The sequence below is a fragment of the Motacilla alba genome, chromosome 4 (assembly GCF_015832195.1).
Source record: "Motacilla alba alba isolate MOTALB_02 chromosome 4, Motacilla_alba_V1.0_pri, whole genome shotgun sequence".
Classification (NCBI taxonomy): Eukaryota; Metazoa; Chordata; class Aves; order Passeriformes; family Motacillidae; genus Motacilla; species Motacilla alba.
This window is the reverse complement of record NC_052019.1, coordinates 5,244,213-5,266,609: the sequence shown is the minus strand read 5'-3', so window position 1 is coordinate 5,266,609 and position 22,397 is coordinate 5,244,213. Positions and strand designations below refer to the sequence as shown.

The window sequence follows — 22,397 nt, the reverse complement described above, 5'->3', positions numbered from 1 at the left end:
GAGCTGCCAAGCATGACCGACAGCTTATCCTAGGAATAACAGTAAATTCACTTGACAGGCAGACTTTTGTTTTTGCACTTCATTTTCTTCAGAAGAATTTGAACTCTGACCTCTTCACTTCCCCACATCAATTGCTACCATCTTGTCATTGCAGTATCCCTGATTAGCAGGAGCCTAATTAATGCATTTTTAATGTGCACAGTTAATTTAAATATTAGATTACTTCCTGCATCTTTTAATATGCCCACATAGAAACTTATTTTCACACAGAACTATCAGCTTTTGTTGGTGCCAAAGGAAGCAAGAACTGGCCTCTGCTATCACTGAGCTCTGCCTGCAGCCAAGCCAAAGCAACTTTGCAGGTTATTCAGTTGTTAGTGCTGGCACCAACTCAGGGCTGCATGACCAACCTCTTGGACAAATTACAAAATTAGATGAGATCTCTTCCTAGGAGCTTCTGAAAAGTACAGAAAATAATTAAATAAACTGGCTGTTGTTTTGACCAAATTAACACATAACAGACAAATAAACTTTGGGATCCAAGAATAACATCTATCCAAGCACAGAAAGTTTCCTGAAGGAGGAAGGTGTTAATCCAGGGAGATTGTTTCCAAGTTGGTTACACCAAGTAAACAAACTTAAATCTCTTGTTCAAACTGCTGCCAGCACTGAACTTTCAAGATGTTCCAACAAACACTCCCCACCTGATTAAGACTAATACAGTTTTAAGAGAAGATCTACAAAAGGTTTACTGAACAGTGAGCTCAGTGAAGACTGCAGAGGGCTACACCTGACAGTACTGTTAAGAAAGGTTATTAATTAACATGTCTAGCAATGTATTAGCACAGGGATGGATTTAATTACTTTTATGGTCAGTTTCTCAAGCACTAAAGATTTGTCAGATAACTGCTTCAAGGTAATTGCCCAATGCTGATGGGAAAAGAAACACTTGGAAGGGCTCACGAGTTTTTCTAACTCTGACATATCCTTTCAGGATTATTTAATTTGAACCTTTTACGGTCACACCTGACATGGTATTTTTTAGCTTTTGCTTCTGCTGATGTCAAATTACCATCTGAGAAGCCACAATCATTTCAGTAATTACTCCACTGAGGTAGGCTACTAATGCCTCTTCAAACAAGCAAAGGGAAACAGAACTGTCCGCATTTGGCAAAAGGGATCAATTTCTCAGAGTTAGCCAGGCCTAATAAAACTAACTTTGGCTGGGCTCTTCAATTAAATTTATTTATTTGGTAATACATACTGACACTTCCAGTGCTTTAACTTAGAGCAAAATCAGGCACTAGTATAGGAGGATCATGAACAAAATGAATAAAAAGGTACAAGTTACTCCTGACTTTGGTTACACTGAACACCAGAGGTGCAAAACACCTTTCCCAGTCCTCCCTGTCTGGGCATTTATGAGACATCAAAAATACTGTGAATCCTTCAGAAAGTTTCACGGTGATAGCTGGCATTGGCTCACAATTCTGCTCCAGGACAGTTTACATTTCAATCCCAGAAGAGTACTACTTAATTTTTACTTTCTCTAACCAAGAGTAACACTGCTCCTTTCAGGCTGTATTGCTATAGAAAGAAGGAAAATACCAGAATTAGAATCACAGAATTATTTAGGTTGGAAAAGACTTTTAAGATCAAGTCCAACTGCATGCTCCACACTGCCAATTATCTGCTTCACTTGAAATAGTAGAACAGGATCCAAAATAGCTTTGTCATACAGCTCAGCACTGAACAACCCTGTACAAAGAACATGAATTTAAATACCATAGGACAAATGCCACTGATCTGTGCCAGGTACAAAAAGTCTTGCTGTAAGAAAGACTTTAATTGCAGTAACAAGTGATGAATATTTATTCCCTGGAGCACTGCACCTCCAGATTACTGTACAGACATTAATTCAGCTTTTTTAACACCCATGCTGAGGTCACTGAGAGGAGTCAGCTATTTTGGCAGGCTTTGTCTGCAGTGCCACATTCCTCCCACATACAGCAACCTATGGATACAAACCTTGAGATCCCTGTGCATTAATCCTTTGCTGTGCAGAAAGTCAACAGCTTCAGCAATCTGCAGAAAGATCTGCAGACACTCTGTCCTTTCCCTCTCCTCTATGGTGCATCTTCTGCTCATCCAGTCTTTAAGGTTCTCTTTCCGGCAGAGCTGCATCTGGATGTACAGATACACCTTTGGAGAGGTGGGCTTGACTTTTTCTGCAGTGTTTTTAGAAAGGTCCAGGCTTAAACTCGTTGGCCTTGGAGGAGAAACAGAGAGGGGGCTTCCTGAAGCAGATTTCTTGTTGTCAGATTCCTTTGTACTTTTCCCTTTATCCTGAGAAGGGCTCTCATTATGTGAAACATCAACTTTATCCTCCTTACTAGAGGCATTTCCACAGCCAGAATCCTCAAAAACAATAGAGGAGGAGGTCCCTTCCTTCAGATGTACAACAGGAACAGCTGAAGAGCAAATTTCCAAGGAGTGTCCCAGCTCATTACTGTTGATAGTACTGTCTTCTACATCACAGCCTGTAAGGACACTATCCTGAAGGTTTAACAGTGGATCTTCTGAATGCTCCAAGTCCCTGTTGTCTGTGCCAGAAAATTCCAGAGGAGAAAACTGGCTTCCAGACGAATCTGACTGACCACAGGGTATCCCCACAGACCTCACCATCTCCGATGAAGCTGCAGTGACTTCAATGTGTTCCTTTGTCGAAAATGGCTCTGTTGTGATCTTAAATGATGGGACATCCATCGGGCTGGGAGAACTGAGTGGCCAATCAGTGCTGGAAGACAAAGTTGGGAGATCAATACTAGAGAAGATGCAGTAGATTCCAACCATTCCACTAGAAATGCACTTCCAAAAACTCAGATTTTAACAGCTGCTACCCCTGTCACCTGTGTCATACTGCAACAAGGAGTGACTACCCAAGTGTGGGAATCACCAATAACATCTGTGTCTTAGCAAGGAGAATGTTTTCTCATTGAGACAAAAGTGTTGATAAAGGAATATTTAACAAGCTCTACTGCCTGGATTCCTAATGTGCAATCAGGCTCATCTTCAGTTTGAAAAGATCCAGCCCTTTGGAACACGCACTGCAAGGACTATTTAAAGTGCCTTGGAAGAATTACAGCTGTGAAATGTTAATTTGATGCCTGAAATATAAAGGTCGCTGTATTCTAAAAATTGTGAGGCATGTTAAGATGTTATTATGAAACCACCCAGCAATCTTGTATTAGGCCTCATTCTATAAATGCCAGCATACACCCACTTTTTCCTCTCTCTTCACGTTCTCTAACTCCTTTATCTAATTTTCCATTTTTAACCTACTTCTACCAAGCTTCACAAATCCTCAGTCTGATTATCCCTCATGTATTTCTAGTGAAATAAATTTATTTAATTCTTGGAGTACTGTATGAGGTCCATCTAACTCAAGATAATGAAGAGGAAGAACACAGTAGAAAGGAACAAAGAAGGCAGAGATGCCAAAGTTTGCAACTGAATCACAGCAGCAATGCTCCAACCTTCCAATCACTGCAAGGTTCAGCTACACAAGTTCAATTAAGAACCATGTAATGTTTCCTAAGCTGAAAGAAGGACCTTAACACAAGAGAGGACCCACAAATCAAGAACTTTATGCAGAAGTGTGATGTATTTTTAGCTGTTCAATTGAAAAGTTGGCAGGCTAAGTGAACAACCATCTCTCTCCTAGGTAGTCTCTCCATCTTCTGGGATCGAAACCTCGATCAGTTTTCTAGTTCTCTTGATATACAGTCTCAAATTCAATTGTTAAAAAGAGCCCCATGAGTTACCTTTCATCTTTTAACCACTGCTCATCCATCTTTTCCTGCCATCTCTCAGGGGGAGCTTCCAGCCATGCATTGAAATACCGAACAATCCCTGGATGCTCGAGCTTAGCCAGAGCCTTGACTTCCCTCATCACCTTCTCACGAGCCAGCTCCCTGTGGTTTGGGGTGAGGAGAAAAAGAGACAGGGTCACAAAAAGCAACAGCACAGCACAAAAATTTCTGCAAAGGAATTTAATCAAAGCTGCCCCAGTATACACCAGGCCAATAGCATTGCTTTTCACATCAAAACAAAAATATGTCTTAAATTCCCCAGAGTAACTCCCCTAGCTTAGAAGTGTGGAGGAGCAGAATGTGCTCATACTGGCTCAATATTTAGTCTTCCCTTTCACATAATTACAGGCAGCAAAAACAAGAAGAAACTAATCGTCCTCTTAATTGTTCTCAAGGATAGAAAAAAAGATTTTAAACAGCAATATTCTACAGGGATGTAGAAGACACTGACACACAAGACAGACAGAAATACCTTAGTATTTGTTTTTTAATTGGCAATAGGTAAGGAGGTTGCATAAGGACTATTTCTGTTCTGTGGACAGGAAAGCAGGCAGCCTCCTGTCTTACTGAAGGAATTTATCTCTCCTCATAAGACTGTAACTGGATCAAATAAAGTCTGATGGTTTTATTTAATAGCTTTGAATATGCTTATAAAAGAAGAATTTAGGCTACCTTAAATTTCTGTACAAAATCTTTAATCTTAAATAGTTATGCTTATTTCACACATTCAAAAAAATAGTAATTCTAGATTTCATAGCTTTACCCCCTCCCTCTTGCTGTTCTAACTTGAGATTTTCAGCAGCAGTGTCTCCCATCTCCCACTAAAAGGAAGTGCTGCAAGCTCTGGGTAGGGTAATCCAGCAGCATGGCTTGACCACCTATGACTGAGAGAAAAGGTAGGGGTTGTGGGACCAGAAAACGAAACAAATGGGCAAATGGAGTCAAAAAACGAGGTGAGGGAGAGAGAAAAGAAAGAGGGGGTGGAGTAGGAAAGGTAAGGAGAGGAAGGAGAGAAGCACATTAACAGCACTAAATAACTGGTCCAGTTAGCAAAGGCTCCGTTCACCAAGGAAATTCCCACAAAGGGATCTGCAAGTGTTTGAGCCAAGCAGGTCAGCTCTGCTGGGATTGCATATGCCAAATTCTCTGTGCCAACACTGAGACAGCCCCCCGTTAAAAGTATGTCATTCACCCTAATGAGAGATCTGGGAAATCAGTTCAGGAGCAGATGGTTCTGTGTAGGATGGGATCCCACCATTCATTCATGATTCTGTGTCCCAACAAATCCATTCCTTACCTGTTGGGCAATCGGATCCTCTTGATGGCATAGTTGCAGTCATCTACTTTATTTCTGGCTTCAAAAACCACTCCAAAACCTCCACGACCCAGACACTGAATTGGTTCAAAATCTGTCAGGTATCTGGGAAGAGAGGGGTGTGAGGAAGGGACAGAAGAAGGGAAGGAGGATAGAGGAGAAAAATGCATTAGTATAGATAGAAAAATGAAGTAATTTATGACCATGACTGAAGTAGTTTTGTACAGGCAAAACATGCTGAAGGACTTGCAGAATTTCTTCTTTTTCCCTGCTCACCCACTGTAAGCAATTCCCTATCTATGAAATGGACAGTTGCTGAATATGCATTTATGCAGAGCCTATCACAGGCCAGCAGGATCCATTCTGCACACACTGGACAAACTGGAGAGGTTTTCAGAATGCCAGGTTGCGTGCCTACTGGATCCTGAGTATACAGCCCATGTTTCTATAGCTGAGTATTTTCTAAATAATGATTTGCCCTTAACTCTACCCCAAATAACTGTTTCTGCAACTAGCCCTTCTAGTCCTGACATTTTTCCCTCCTCACCACAAATCAACTAATGCAAAACTAGCACAACATCCCATCCAAAAGATCACTCTTCTTATATATCATTACTTTTCTTACTCTGCCTCATTTTAAACACTCCAGTTCTTACTTTCATTGAGTTACAAATGTACAGGAAATGGTCACATTTGCTCTGGAGCATAATGGCATGCCCCTATGAAGCCTTCTGTCTTAACCAACTCCTTTGTTAAACCAATAAAGGTTTTATTTCAAGTATAGACTGTTTATTCTGCAGAGTATATAAGATGTCATCTGCTTCCATCTGCAACTGCCTTTCTCTGCCTTACCCCATAAACACAGGAACAGATGGAGTAAACACTGATTAAGACCTTCTCCCATTCTGCTTATCAGCAAGAAGAACAATACTTCTGATCACATGTAACCTGTTGACTCTCTGGAATTTCTGAGACTAATCAGAACTGCAATCTCCCATGAGTAATGGGGTCACAGAGTCCTTTGTGCCAGTTGCTGATTATCCTGGGAAGTCAGAGGACTGGGAGTTCCTAGGTAAGAACAGGTGAACACCTACTCTTTCTATCTCCAGACAGCATTAGTAGCCACACTGATTAAACACCCTGTTTATGTTGTGTTGAACAGACCTCACCTTGACACATATCCAGAGTTCTTGGCATCACTCCAGCTGTTGTCTTTAATGTCTCCACAAGTGGGCTCATACTTACAATCAGTCTGACACTGTGTTTCAGACTCCTTCCGCAGCTAACAAGGATTTCCAAAACAAGAACAAAACAAACAAACAAACAAAATCAACTCCTTGAGTGCCTGAGACTGGTTTGTACCCTAGATATGGCATTAACTAAATATCTCCAGACACGTCAGAAGCAGTCTAATCTGCTTGCTGAAGCAGTTAAGCAAATTGTATGTGGCAGCTGGCAGCCTTCACACACAGATTAAACAATAAATTTAGGCTTTTGATTTTGTTATCTCATTAGTTATTAACTTATTAATATTACTCATTGCAGAGCCCAAACTGAAAGAAACAGCTAAAAGAATTCCTTCTGTATTTGGGATTCCGAAACAAACACTTACTCTGCTGTGAGGGTGGGGGTGGAAGAGTTTGCGCACTATGAAGGTGGTGGCCACGATACAAAACAAAATGGTGCCGACAATCTCCTTCCACCAGTGGAGCAGAAGAACGGGATCCTTTTTGCGAATGTTCTTGTAATTGGTGTCGTCAAAAAATCGAACCGTGATCTGGTTGCTGCGTTTGTTTCTCTCCCTCTTGTAGTAGGGTAAGTAATAACCATTATCTGTGTATAAAGCACACCAAGAGAACACAGATTTATTTGTAGGTACCTACAAAACAACTTTGGCTTCTTGTTAGAGGTCACCTCAACAGATATGGGGTGTTTTTATTTCCATGCCCTGTGATTTTAAATGGCACATAAGCAAATTCAGTTAATTAAGGCTATGGACAGCAACTCGGTGTCTCCAGCTTTAAATCAGAGTATCTTCCATATGGAAAACTTGTGACAATCATCCTGAGTCTCCAGCACTGCCAGGAAATTCTGGAAAAAGTAATTCCCAAGATTTTTCCACTCCAAACAACTCTGAGTGGCAACAGCAGCACACACAACAGCTCCTCAGTGGCAATTCCTGGCACTTAGTTGTGCTTTATGTGGCACTAACTGCACCTACATTGCAATCTGGAAATCCTAGTTTGGGCAATAATTTCCTAATTCATTAAATATTTTTTAAAAACACACATATTTAACGACTAACAAATGGTCATTGATTGAAATTCCCAGAGAATAAAACCTGGGTATTTGAAACACTTCAAAGTCTGGAACTTCACCTACCATATGGGTACTGCAGAACTGACAGTGCTCCATTGCTGTATTCCTCATGAGAATACTTGTCATTGCTGAGACACTTATCAAACTCATCAGAGCCCACCAACACTGGAGTCCTGGAAGGGGACTCTAAGCACAGAAAAGACAAAATTCTCTAAGCTTTATTTCAAGTACAGACTGCTTATTCTGCAGAGCATATAAAATGTCAATTGTTTGTAAAATTCTGTTCTAACATTAATTTAAAGAGAACTCCAAATGCATAATCTTACAAAAGGCCTCTTGAATCAGGTAATGAGAAGTAAATTTCATAGAAGGAAACATTAAGAAAGGTACTTTAAGGTAACAGTTACTTAATAATTCTCCCCCTTGACAAGTCAATTCACTCATATTCACATCACTGCAAAAACTTCTTCCTCTTTTTGTTGAAAAATTTGATTAGGAAGACCCAACGTTTAATTACTAACAAAGACCCTGTCAAATCCATACTAAAAGAAAACAGACATTAAACATTTGATTAGAAAAAATAAACACTTAATAAAGCACAGAGATATTCCTGAAATAGTTTCCAGTTGGAAACAGACTAGTTTGAAACATATTGGAAACCAGAAAGATGTCCTGTCTTTTCTGAGCTAGGGTAATAAAGTAAACTCTGAATTGTTACTTACGGATTAAAGGTTTCCATTTGATTTTGGGAAGAGGAATAATTGCATTATCATTCCTGGATTCCAGAGCCTTTGGGTTAGTTGGGAATTTCTCATAAATTCTGACTGATGATTGAAGATACAACTGGCCCCTGAACATACCTAAGTAATAAACAAAGAAGTGTATTAGTCTTTAGATTTGGTTCTCTTCACCCCTGGAATAAAACTGTCTAGTCAAAATATGTGGTTAACAATATTTCTGAAAATATTCCTTCTTATTCTGAGAACCTGAGATACTGACTCTGATTGCTAAGCTGGATGAACTCAAGTAATATCTTCCCTCTGTTCTAGGAAAGCAAGAGTTCAGAACATCTCATTTTTACTGCTCCAAAGCTGATGCTACAGGAAAATGCCAGCAATATTTAAGAGCTATAAAGGCGTTTGGGATTTGCAGAAGTAAGATCTCATTCAAACTTCCTACCCTTGTTAATGCTGCACAAAACAGCTATTACCAAGAAAGCTGCAACAATCTCTCTTCTTCCTAGTGTTATTCTTTATCTGTTATTCTAACCATTAACTGGAAAGCTACAAGGTGCAAAGACTTAGAGAAAAAGGCTTAAGGCAAACCAAGTCTCAGGAAACTAAAGCACATTTACCTCCCAGAGACAGCTGAGGAGGAGGATCTCCAGCCACTCTATTTCAAATTGTCACAAACCACATCCAATGGATCCTGACAGCTGGATGAAAACTAAGCCATGTAAAATCTTATCTGAATTTTCTTCACAGTATGTTACTGCAATCAGTGTACAAATTAATGGGCAATAAGGCTGCTTTATTAGCTGTCAACCTGTCTTCTAAAGTTTCAAGACTTTTAGTCATCTCCAATGTACTGAAACTACAAAGCAATGAACATTTCAGGATCAAGATGGAAAAGATTTATGAGTTTGAAATCTACCAGTACAAAAAGATTTGCTCTACTACAACCTCAACAGAGAAATGAATAATGTTTACTACAGAAAATGCTGCAGTTGGTGTCTCACCCAAATAGACACTGGATTCTGTGGCCCCTCTGGCAGCTTCCACAAGATCTTCTTCATCTTCCAGCACCTCGTTATTTGCTGTGTAACTTGTGTCATCAAACAGACTGATTGGAATTACTTTGCCATCCTTAAGCAGCCATGCAGAAGCAATTGGAGTGCAAAACTGAAGAGGAGAGAGGTAATTGGAAAAAGAATGCAGTATTAATGAGCAATTAAGTAAGAATAATAAAAACCAAAGTGCTTAAATTTCTTGTTTAAATTTTTGTAACAGATGCAGCAGCTCAAAGTCAGAACTTCAGTTAAAAAATTACAAGCAGATGTGGGCTCCTTTACAAAGACAGTGCCTGAAACCAAAGATGAAAGACATCTTCAAAACATCTACTTTTGTGATATTTAATATTCTGTCTTTCCCCCTACCTGGTATTCCCATTCCAGATGTCCTCCTCGTCTGTTAAAAGCCATCACCTTCCAGTCAGCCACAGAGACCTTTATCACTGTGTCTTTCATCATAGCTTCCTGCTCATCCACGTCTGAAATAATTTTTGTTTCTTCTTTGTTCATAGTTGATTTAAAATTGCTCTCAATGTATCCTGCTCTAGTTTCAATATCTGGGACATAGCGCAGCTCAAAGTGACCAACACTGAAATTCCACCTCAAAGAAAAAGAGAAAACCTTTGTAGAAACAGCTTTTATATGCCAAGGAAGTCCCAAGTCCTCTGTGCAGAAGATTTCTAAACTGAATTACCTGTATTTGGCCCATATTTTCACAGTAAACTCTTATACTGTCAAATGAACAAAACTGTACCAGGAGGGGAGTGCTAATCCAAATCAAACAAGCTGAGAAATGTTGTCCAACATGATGGGTGAACTGAGAAAAAGACTGGTAAAGTAGGGCCAATGGCACTAAAGGTTTAGTGTATGAACAGGGAAATTAAAATCATCAAGTACTAGAGCTGGGTCTGCCTAGTAAGAAAACATTCTGTAGCTGAGGAAAGCATTAGGTACAAAGCTGCTGGGAAGCAGCATTCCAACAAGCCATTTTTCTCTTCACTAATTAAGTGGATTTAACTGGAAATGTAAGATTTTTCAAACTGGGAAAGGGACTATGATTTTTTCTTTAACCCCACATACAACCTAACACAGATCCATTGACAGGTACTTCAGAAACCAGGACTGCTCATGTCCCATAGGTTACCACCAAAAAAGACTAATGTATAATGAAATATATAAGGAGCACAATTTTCTTGCACAGCAAAAAACTCTTCAATACTTGTAACCTACAAAGATACAGACAGGAAAAGTGTGGCATGTTTGGACAGCATGAAGGAGTAAATATTTCTTGAACAGTGTATGCGGGTACCTAAAGCTTCTTATCACTCTGGCAACCATCAGGAGCCCAAATTGGCTCTTTAAAGAATTTACACCCTTATAGTAAACGTTTGGCATATTTCATACACTCAGTCGATTTACTGAAGATATTACTTTTTTCTCCTCTGGATTAAAACTCCAGATGTTTCCTACCCATTCCATGTCACCAGGAAAGCACCTCTGTTTCTCATCACAAAGACAGAAGGATTCTGGGACACAAGACTAAATACTATGGTTTTGACATACCTCTCCTGGCTAATATCTGTCTCCAAGAAACACAGAAACCAAGACTTATCCTCTCAGACATCTGATCTGTTACTGAGTTCTCATTAGGTTCTCTCTGATAGGCTACACAACTTGTCACAACCTGCTGCAAACAGAAGAGGGAGCAGGGGAACAGGGAATGACTGATTCTCCACTATGTTGCTGGGCAGTTATTTGTATCTATGTACAAGAACCCATCTTTTAAAGTCTGTTTTATGAAGTGGGTTTGGCTGGGTTTTTTTTTTCCCAGAAAATATGTGTCTGTAATTTTACAGAAATCTTGATGTATTCAAACTTCAATCTGACAGTGTTAGAAAAATCACAGATTGAATCAGCTTCTACAGCTTAGAAACAACAAACCTCCTACATTATGGAATGAACAACACAAATTCAAAAATGGTTAAAATATCAACTTAAAATGAAAACTTAAGACATCATGTATAACCTCCCTCCCCAGTGACAGTTACCATGTGTATGAAAAGAACCTTGAAATGAGTAGATTATAAGAAGACTTTTAAACTGTCTCTTCTTGTACAAAAGCAAGTTAGAACAAACATAGTGACATTTGCCCTGTGCAGTACAGCAGTGACAAACTTTTCTGAGGTGTGCTGCCCTGTTCTTCTGAAGTTCTTCTAAGCCCTCTGATGTTTACATTTTTGTAATGGAGTTTCTCACACACTTTTCATGTAAATAATGATTGTTTTGCAGACCTTTCTGGAGGAAGAGAGAATTAACGGACTGTTGGTTTGACCAGTGTGGTTGGAGAGGTGGCAATTTCATCCTCCAATCCATGGTCACCTTTGGAATTCTATAAATCTCGAAGTTGAAAAACAAACACACTCTTTTTTGCCTTGAACATCTCAAAGCCCAAGTGTCGTTCATTTCGTGTCATATTGCGACAGTGAGCAAGGACCAGGGAAGCAATGTGATCTGACTGCCATCTTTTCTGCCTCACCACCTCTACAGGACTGTTCCTGAGCAGGAACTCAGACTCACTTCTCGTTGCCACTGCGCGGCCCCACAGCCCGGACGGTTTTCTGGGTGCGGTGCAGCAGGAGCGTCTCCTCCTGCTCGCTCTCCTCATCGTCCCAGCGGCGGCAGCCCACGGCTGAGCAGATGTACTTCACCTGAGGGACAAGGCAGGCTCACAAGTGCGACTTCAAAACAAATATCATCAACAGCAATACTCAAAGCTAACAATCCTTACAGCCTGCTCTTGGCTGGCAGGCAATTTGGAACACACCAGGACTTTAGATGTTCGGCTGGAGGGATGTTGAAAAGCCTGGTTTAAGAGATAACGGCTTTTCAGAACAAAAACTTTCAAAGGATTCCAGAAAGTTTACAGTCTGTGGTATTTTGACTACCATTTGAGTATATTTTGCATGTACTTCTAACAAAAAGAAATCTGAGCTCTCTCTTTCTCCACTATTTCTATGGACATCAAAAGAACATTCCTGCAAAACCCACAGCATAATTCTGCTTTCATGTCATATTTATCTCAGCATAACTCTATCAGCTTCAAATGAAGTACTATTGATTTATATAAAATACCACAAAGCCTTCCCCCTTGCCAGTTATCAAAAGGAAAAGAAAACCTTAATGAACTCTCACCGTCAGAGCTTCCAACAGTCCCAATCTCAAACAGAACTTGCATTACAGGGGCAATGCCAGAGAGATGAAACTGCCCAAACTCTTAGGAAGGAAGAGTGAGGCACTATTTCCTCTAAGAGGCAGCTTTGCTACTGTGAGCATAAGCCAGGAATCAAAACAGAAATGAAAATTTCCTCTTCTGAGCACTGGAGGAGGAGGAGCCTTTTGGTGCACAGAGCCCTCTGCTACCAGTGAGGAAACCAAAAGGAATTCATGAACTCTGGTTTGGGGTCTGTGCTCTTTATCATTAGTGATGATTCCACACCACACCACACCACAGAAGTGTTCCACAATAAAATATATGGTGAAAATGAAAAAAAAAAACCAAAAAACCCACCCTGATTTTGTTGCAAACAAACACTGGGAACTTCAAATTTTTTTAACTGAATTTATTTTTAACTTGTTTTAAAGTGTAATGTTTCTGAATTATCAAATGTCTGTTCTTCACTACACAAAGTATTTACAAGCATTTCAATGACATCTGACATGTAACTTTTCTTTTAAATATGATTTTAAAATATAAGGAAAACTTCCTCTGATAGTAAGCACACTGACAACAACTAGAAGTCCTTAACTTTTGCATATGATGCATTTTTTCTGTTCTCAGTAGTTTTGAAAATCTGAAATTAGTTTTAAAAAAAGGTGCCACCTAAAGCATAAATTGATACACAGTGAGCTGAACTGCAAAGTCTCCTTCAAACAGAGCCAGATGATAAAGCTGAACTGCTCCCACAGAAAGGGGTCATCCCTCTCACCCTCTCACTACGCTCTGGTGACAAAGCCTCTGTCCCATCCCTTGTGCTGGCTCTGGCACTCCCTGATCCCCTGCTGCAGCTAATCCAGCACAAAATAATCCAGTAACAAGTGAACAGTGCTCTGTTGGGCTAGCAAATGGTGAGACAAGGGTTAAAGCCAGCACAGGGGGCAGAGCAGGAGCTCCCAGGCAGGAAGAGATTGCAGTCCATGCCCCCTCCTGCAGCCCACGAAGCTCAGATTCTCCCCTTTTGTGCTCTGTATTTAAACGCTTGAGCTGCACCCCAGTTTAAACCCCAGGAGTTACCTGTTTGCAAGGCTCAGCTCCAAACACACAGCCATAAAACAACTTTTCAGGCTCTTACCTTCCCTGAATAGGAGCTCAGCCCATAGGTGGTCAAAGACTTTCCCCCAACCAAGACAACGTCCTCGCCAAATTTGTAGGATGACTCGAGCAGAGACTCAACCGTGAAAGGAACAGCTTCCATGCTCCCCCGATCCCGATCCCACTGGAAGAGGTCCCCATCCAGGGAAGGGATAATGATCTTGTTTCCAAACACCTAAAATAAGTGAATTCAAGCTTAGCTATGATTTAACCATAATTTTATCAAAGCACACAGACCACAAATGACAACAGAAATGCTGTACAGGCAAGGCTAGTGCATTATGCTCCAGTGTCCTAATGGTTTTGTATCTCAGAGTCCTATTGGTTTTCTATCTCAAACTCCTATTTTTCAAAGTTATAGTGAAAACTGAAAACTTTCAGACATTCAAATCAAACCCATATTTCACTATTCTTAGTTGAAACAGTTCAGTGTGTGACACTTCTTCAAAACATTTGAAAGCTCGATGAGTTGACAGGTTTCATCCAAAACTGCAGAAAATATGATGTGGGTTGTTGAAGCATTCTCCAAGAGACAGGCACTGGTTAAAGTGCAAAGTTTTGCAGATTGTTTGTGATAGTTTCAAAATAGAGTAATTTTGAAAGTACATCTGAGGCTGTTTTCATGATTAATGTCTATTTCAGAATGTCCAACTTTCTGTAAAGCAGAGAGAGCAATTATCACTGAGATCAGAGCTCACATTTTCACCTTTGCCTCTCCAGACAGTTAAATCTGACTTCTCCTTGGAATTTCTCATCATTAAGCACACTGTTCCTTTAAAAATTGCCTGGCTTTTCCCTAAACACACAAGTAAGGAAAAACATCTTCACTGGGATACAATATTTCACCCATTACACAGAGATTTTCAAGGAGATCCTAGTTCAGAAGTATGAGTCATTGTCAGTGAGTACTGAGGGACTTATTAAGAAACTCATTATCAGCATGATGGACCATAACTAATGCTGTGGAGCCACAGTGGCTGTGCCCACCAAGAACACTGAGAAACTGTAATCCACATAATCTTAGCTTCTGAGGATATGGATTAACATGGCAGGTTTTCTGCTTTTTCAGAACCTCTGTCCAATTGGGCAATATCCTACAATATAATTACATTAAATTCTGATACTTGACACATTAGGAATTAAAGACTGCTTTTGGTACACATGTATTAGTCATTTGGAAAAAAAATATTCCTGCTCAGACTCCAAGGCACTGATGTGTATTACAAAGTGGCACAAAAGATGCAGGAAGGTTTCTTCTTGTTATTTTTCTGGAGCTACTGTAAGGATCTGAAACCACATCTTCTGCATGATTCAAATTCCATGTAACATGTAATTTTTATTCCTCTAACTGGGTCAGAGTCGAGCAAACAGCATTAAGCAAAGTTGGGATTCACCTGAACAAGGAGGGAAAGATAGATGTGGTAGATGTGTGCATGTCATGCCTAGTATCTCCTCATACACTGCTCAACACATCTCATTTACAGAGAAAATTCAGGTGAGTTGCCCCACACTGCTGGTATTTAAGATCCCTAAAGGATCCAAATCCAATACCTTCCAGTTTTGAGAAGCCTCATGATGAGAGACAATTGAAATAAAAACTCCTTTCAGGAGCACAACGTGTAATTGAAGAGATGATAAAAAATAAGCTTCTGAGATTAGCTGTGAAGGTCTTACAAAGCAAAACTAGGTGTGTTCCTTCCCTGTCAGATATTTACCTTATGGCAATAAAGGCCAAACGTCCTGGAAAAGACATTGCATGTGACACACAAATATTTCATTATGGCCTACCATTGGGGAGGAAAAATAAACACACACTGCCCTATGCACACACACACACAGAAATAAACCAACAAAAAAGGAAATATTCTGCTGCGCAGTGGGGCATGTCATTTGTAGAGATCACCTGACTGGCGGACAAATAAAGCAAATAAGGTTTATATAAACATTCGTATTCAAGAGAGATCCTGTGGTCTTGAGAAACAAGAGACTGAGAAGATTTGGAAAACACATTTTTAAAACCAAAATGCCAGCGCCAAAATTGCAGCTGTAACCATGCTGGAAGTACCTTGTTAAAACATTCAACACTGAGGAGTAATGCCACAAAACATTTCTGTAATATATTCTTTCAGAAGCCCATAATAATTCTGATGACAACTTTTAGCCTGTGCAGCTGTTACTTTGCATTAACAAATCCTCTGAATGGATCTGCACATGATCCATACACATGCAAGTACTCTGAAAGCCCAGCCAGTATGAGACACTCTGCTCCAGGGGCTGGAGACCATTCCATGGCTTGTGAAGAATGGAGACAGTGCCACAAAATGCTCAGGAATTGCTGCTGAGCAAGGAAGACTCTTCTGTGGGCAACTGCAAGCTCTGGGGACAGCGTGGCACATGCCACCTTAAGTGCCTCCCCTGTCCCAAAGCTCTCACTCCAGGGCCCAGGTAGGAAATTCTCCACCAGCAAACAACACAGGCACATTGGCCATTTCTAGGAACCCCACCCCAATTTCCAAGATGCATGAAGCTGACTCAGCAGCACACACCTGTATACTCCCAAAATATGGATCAAACCCGGTTATGGCTTAGAAAATTCCCTGACAGTGGCTCTCTGCCTGCTTGAGTGTTGAAACCTCAGTCCCCATAAACTGCAGAGGACAGCTGACACTGTTGGTCAGCTCTGCTGATCACCTGTCCATGCTCCCAACCTTGAGGGCATCCACAGGAGCAGCACTCCTGGGTGACACTGGGAGGGAAAAGCTGAGAAAATCACAGCTGCTGCCCCTGCTCCCTTTCCTGGTGTGTTCAGGGACAGCAGCAGAAAGAGCTGTTGCAGTGAAGGACAATGCCAGAGTAGGAGTGGATAAGGTTAAACTGACCCTAAGTCAAGTGAGACATTTGGGTTACTTACCGTCACAAATGAGCTATTTCACTACAGAAACAGAACAGAGGGAAAAAAAAATCACCTTCTTCTAAGATGACTTTATTTATAAGTGGATTACACGACACAGTGCTGACAAGAGGTAGCACCTGATTACCCTGAAGGTCTTCTTTTAACAAAATAGCTTTATTTGAAGAATGGGACAGGGATGCAAATGTGCCACTTGCAGGTGCCCACATACATGTGTAACAAAAGGCATTTGTGGCCACTTGTGGTTTTCAAAAGAGCAGTTCAGCCAGAGGCTTTGGAAGGACATTAATAACAACAACTATATGAATTATGCAGCTCATTCTCTAGTACATGAGAAGCAGAAAAGGGACTTTCCTTGAAAGTACTAGCAACTAGCATCGGCATGCAGCTCAGGTAAAGGAATGACATCACCCTGTATCTCAAAAGCATTACCTCATCTCCTAATCCAAGGAGTGAGTCACCCAGGCAGTCAGCTGCAAATCTCTTGGCACAGAAAATGTAGGTTACCACGATGCACTTACACATTCCTCTGATCTGTCAATGTAAATAGCTATTTGTTCAGCTTCACCGGTCAGCAATATGGCACATAATTGTTAAGTGGCTTGTCTTTCAGAAGTAACACTTAAAAAAAAGCCCCCACATTAAGTAGGGAGCCCTAAAGGAGCCGCTGCTCTTTTGCTCATTAAGAGTTTGCAGCCCAAGTTCTCCATTGGCTCTGCGCGGCGCTCCGCAGCCCTATCAGCGGCGCGGGCTGCGCAATCTCCAGGCCGACGGGTGAGGTAATGCAGTTTGTAAAAAGCCTCCACAAAAAAGCAAAAAGGCATAACGATCCGGAATGGCACACGCTTCCAGGGAATTTGCTGTCTAGACTCTTTACTGGAAAGGAGGGCACTGTGCGCCAGGTGCCACGGCAGGTTGGTCGGCGGAGGAAGCCGCCGATTTACAGCGGTGCAGAGAAGAGAAAAAGAAAGAAAAGGAGAAATTGTGTAAACAGAGATCAAAACAAGCTGAAGTACTAAAGCTTCCAGGAGCTGTTGAACAGCAAGCGTGACATTCTGCCCCCTTCCTAACGCTCTTTATCGTCTGAAACAAAAATCAAGCCTGCTCACGTGCAGACACATCTGAGCCAAGTCTGGTGCCAAAACAGTCAATATTATTGTTTACAGATGGGCTGGACTCTCTACCAACTCCAAGGAAATAACCACGCACAAGTGAAATATTTTCCTTAAAATAGGATTTGATGTCTTTATGTTTTTCTAACACTTCTGCTTGTAGTTCTCAAATCGTACTGTTACTATAAGCTGCAAGAGCTTCATTCCAATTACTAATTAACTAAGATCAACCTACATTATCTCAAGTGATAAGGGTACCAGTTTTTTTCCCCTCTATGATTATCCCCTACAATAGGATCACTGTAACAAACAGGATCAAAGCCAACATCAAGCATGGTCTTAAGAAAACTACTTCTCACTGAGAACTATGTCTTTTAAGCCTCTTTAAAATTAATCTAGGCAACATATTAAAAGTCACATATGGCAGCTTTATTCTGAAGGGTAGAAACAAGAGTCTGCACAAAGAAATCTGGGAAAGTGAAAGCAAGCTGGTATGCTCCACATTAAAAAAACAAACAAACAAATTAAAACCACAAACCCATAGACAGTAACAAAGATATTATTACTGTAATTGTTTACAGATTTTTCAGGTGATATATATAGATATACATACACACACACAATTTTTGAGATGTCCCTAGTTTGGGCTGGTCTGGAACTGATTTATTGTCTGCTCTTTTTTGCTATGCATGCAGGAAGATTATCTGCACAGAGACAGGGGCTTATGACTTCCTTCCAATAGAAGAGGTTATTTCTCCTCTTCACCTTAGATTTCAGGATGCTGATTCATCTGTTTTGTCTCCAGCTACCTGCAGAAATCCTGAAGCACAGGGCAGTACAAGGATGACAGTCTTCTCTTACTAAAAGGCAAACCCTAATCAAAGAGCAGCGCACAGGGATGAAGGGGCCAACCAGAGTCTTCCAATTTCTGCAAGGTCCACAACATCCCCACTTCCTTAAGAGAACAAAGACCCAGACACAAGCACTATCTTTTGAAAAAGTTGAGCTATTCCACTGCCTAAAGCACTGGTAAAAGAGCAAAGTATTCTTTAACACGTGGACTGTTCAACCAGCCAGGAAAAAGAAAACTGACTGTGAAAGGAAGTCCATGATTTAGATCCGTAAAACAACCTAAGACATATTCAAGGGCAATGAGGAAGCTGAGGCAGGAAATACCAACAAGGTGTTGTTTGTCTAGAGAATTTTTCCTTCTTGTGAGTACCATTACTTCTGATCTCAGCACTACACTTGTTTATGAAGTGCATACCTGTCCTGACCACCTCCTGTGCCCGTTAAGCACTGAACATGCCCAGACCATCTCTGAGCCCAGGACTGTGAGAAAGGCTGCACCTGGACATCAGATAATCAGTATTTTATTGAGCTGTTTACAGAGCTGGGGTTCGGTGGCCTTCCTCCCCTGCAGAGGTGAGAGCCAGCCAGTGCCAGGGCGGCACATCAGACAAGCCATGGAAATAGGTTTCATCTCAGCTGGGCTGTGACAGCCTGAAAGAGCACACCAGGTCTGCACAGCAACAGTGAGCAGAGATGTTTCTCACAGCTCAGGCTGATTCTTACCATCAGGCTGTACAGCTCACCCAGCAACAGTTCACAGCATCTATCAAGTGACCAAACCTTGTCCCTGACTCCTCCCTGCTTTAAGTACCTTATGACACAAGTTTGTATCTACCACCTTTCTTCTTCTTCCATCATCCCCCATACTCCTCGAACTGGTAGTTTCTATTTAATTTTTCATGAATACTTGGAAAAGAGTAATAAATTCAACTTTTGTGGGCCTGTATTTTCTGTATGATGAATGTGTGAAGTGATGCCGTAACCCTGTGCCGGGATGAGTACTAGAGAACTCATTTCAAAACTCCTTTCTTCTCTCCCTTCAAAGCAACACCTGCAACATCCTCCCGACAACTTAATAAAAGACTAGAGCTGGTATCTCTGTCATGATTCTACACTTCAAATCTTAAAATCTGATCTGGCGTAAGCAGGGTCCTGACAAAACTGTCTTTTACACAAACAGTGTAAAAAGCAACAGATGACAGCAGCACAGCAGCTTGAGACTTATACTCTCCTTTCCTATGTCAGGGGCACGCTACCTTGTTCAGCTTGAGTTTGGCCTTATAAGAATTATTCCTGCTCTGCCCTCCCCTGAAGGGCCATAAAGGAAATCTGAGGAACTGCAGGGCACTAACTAGACCACCCCAAAGAGATCAGCAACCCAATACTGTTTGCTGTACAATCACACAGACCCTTCCTCTGAAGACAAGCAAACTGAAATACAACAGTTACTTTAATCACAGTCAAACAAGACTTGGGGTTTTGAGATACAGAGATGCCAGCCTGCTCTGCTGCCATGGTAACAGACTTTTAAAAACTGTTCTCCTTAATAATAATAAAAAAAACCAACTGCACAGTGCTTTAAGAAAGACTTTATTTTGACATTATTCCATCCCCCTCTTTTACACGGCAAGTTTTATTAATAAGACTGCAAGTCTTCTGAAACTTAAGAGCAGTGCTTTCTGAGACACTGAGAAATGGGTGCTGCTGCTACCGAGCTCAGCACTGAGCTCCTTGAAACTAACAGCACCTCAGGGAGTGGATTAGTGCAAAAAAACAATACCCAAAGCCTTGCCTTTCCAGAAACAGGCCCTACACAGTTCATCAGCCACCATGGCAAAACTGGTACTTGTATGGGGCTTGCTTGCAAGGCAAGGCTTTGGTAGGGGGGGCTACAGGGGTGGGAAGAATCCCACGCTGGAGCAGGGGAAAAGTGTGAGGGGTCCTCCCCTGAGGAGGAGGAAGTGGCAGAGACAACGTGTGATGAACTTAGTGCAGCCTCCATGTCCCATCCCCCTGCACCACTCTGGGGTGGAGGGAGAGAATATCAGGGAGAAGTTAAGCCTAGGAAGAAGGGAGGGGTGGGGGAAGGGGTTCTTCAGATTTGGTTTTATTTCTCCTTATCCTACTCTGGTTTTATTGGTAATAAAACTGGTTTCCCTGAGTCAAGTTTGCTTTGTCTATGATGGTGCCTGGTGAATGATCTCTCCCTGCCCTTATCTGGACCCACAAGCCTTTTCAACAGATTTTTCTCTCCCCGTCCAGCTGAGGAGGGAAGTGACAGAGTGGCTTTGGTGGGCATCTGGCATTCATAGCAGAAGCTTCTTGTGGCACTTAAGGAGACCAGGATTCAAACTGATTTCCTCATAGACCCTGTGTGTTTCTTCCCCTGGCCCTGCTTGGACAGGATGATTTTGTAGATAAGGACACAGAGTCCATGTGAGAAACTAAGTCACAGAGGAACTCCTAAAGGAAAAGAGCCTGACACAGGACAACAGAACATGGCAAATCACAGTCTCCTCTTTCAAGGATGCAAAGAAGAGGGCATGAAACATGCAGCGAGTCTGACAAAGATTAATAGTTACCTCCTTATGGAGCACAAAGTCCAGAAGAAATTAGGAAATGAGATGTCAGTGGCTGTGCTGCTAGAGGAATGATTTGTTAAACTGTCTAAAACGCTTAACCCTTGAAATGGGCCCTTCTTTATATAGATAAAGATACAGCCTGAAAGTTAAAAAAGGCTCTAGGGCAGAATAAATTACTTTTTTCTGTATTGGGCAGCTGAATTCCAACTATCTAAGTTATCCATTATCTGAAACTGATATTTGTCTAGGTACTAGAGTCGATCCATTTTAGTATCTGTAAACACCAGAACTGCTAAACAGCCAATACAAAACATGCAGTGGGCCATATGCAATTGAATTGCAAGCTCTCTTCCTGCCCTTATCTAGACCCAGGAGGTGAAGGGTCCAGACCACAAGATTTGCAAGAAATGGCTGAGGGAGCTGTGGTTAGTGAGCCTAGAAAAAAAGGAGGCTCAGGGAAGAACTCATTGCTCCCTACAACTACCTCAATGAAGTTTTAGCCAGGTGAGAGGAGTCATCTCTTTTCCGAAGAAACAAGCAATAGGACAAGAAGGAATGGGCTCAAGGTCCTCAGGGAAGGTTTAGATTGGCAGTAAGGAAAACTTTCTTCACTGAAGGGATGGTCAAGCATTGGAACAGGCCGCCCAGGGCAGTGGTGGAGTCACCATGCCTGGGGAGATGTAAAAGCCTTGTGGATGTGCCACTTAAGGATGTGGTTTAGTGGTGACCTCGGCAGTGCAGGGTCAGGGTTAACACTTGGACTCTGTAATTCTGTGATCCTAGAGGTGTATCCCAACCTAAACCATTCTGTTATTCTACCATAAAGAGGATAAAAAACCAGAGACAATGGGGATGGTAAAAAGCCTTTCCAATATTTGGAGCATTTTGACTATGGCTGTGAGCATGAGAAGAAAGCTGGTAGTACACAGAACACTCTGAGAAACTTTCCTGGCTTTGCTCAAGGCAGAGCATCACCTGAGGACTGCTCTCAGAGCTTTAGTATCACACAAGCCACAACATCCTGCTCTGTAGCTGCTCACGTGTCCCCTAACGGAACTTGTCATCCTCCAAAGCTCCTGAGAACACTGAAAGGACACGTGTCAGCAGGGCTTTGTGGGTGCTAACTCCAAGTGTCAGCAAGGCAGCCACCCAGCTGCAGCTACAGGAAGGCTTTTGGGTTTTTTAATTGAACAGGATACCAAATTAAGAGGACTGAAGATGTGCAGTTTGGATAAATACATAACATCACTTGCCTAAGCAACAACCCTACTTGTGA

The 22,397-nt window shown here is 41.5% G+C and overlaps 1 protein-coding gene across 1 annotated transcript in view; it reads right to left on the bottom strand.

The window, feature by feature from the left end:
• EIF2AK3 (eukaryotic translation initiation factor 2 alpha kinase 3) overlaps positions 1-22,397 on the bottom strand; it is a 42,937-nt gene that overhangs the window by 7,294 nt on the left and 13,246 nt on the right. Inside the window, exons 3-13 of the mRNA XM_038135516.1 lie at positions 13,645-13,839; positions 11,873-12,003; positions 9,662-9,896; positions 9,245-9,407; positions 8,229-8,366; positions 7,570-7,692; positions 6,800-7,020; positions 6,357-6,469; positions 5,170-5,292; positions 3,825-3,974; positions 2,029-2,797 (exon numbers count right to left, since the gene is read on the bottom strand). Of these exons, the coding sequence (XP_037991444.1) occupies positions 2,029-2,797; positions 3,825-3,974; positions 5,170-5,292; positions 6,357-6,469; positions 6,800-7,020; positions 7,570-7,692; positions 8,229-8,366; positions 9,245-9,407; positions 9,662-9,896; positions 11,873-12,003; positions 13,645-13,839 (2,361 nt within the window). The remainder of the gene's footprint in view (positions 1-2,028; positions 2,798-3,824; positions 3,975-5,169; positions 5,293-6,356; positions 6,470-6,799; positions 7,021-7,569; positions 7,693-8,228; positions 8,367-9,244; positions 9,408-9,661; positions 9,897-11,872; positions 12,004-13,644; positions 13,840-22,397) is intronic.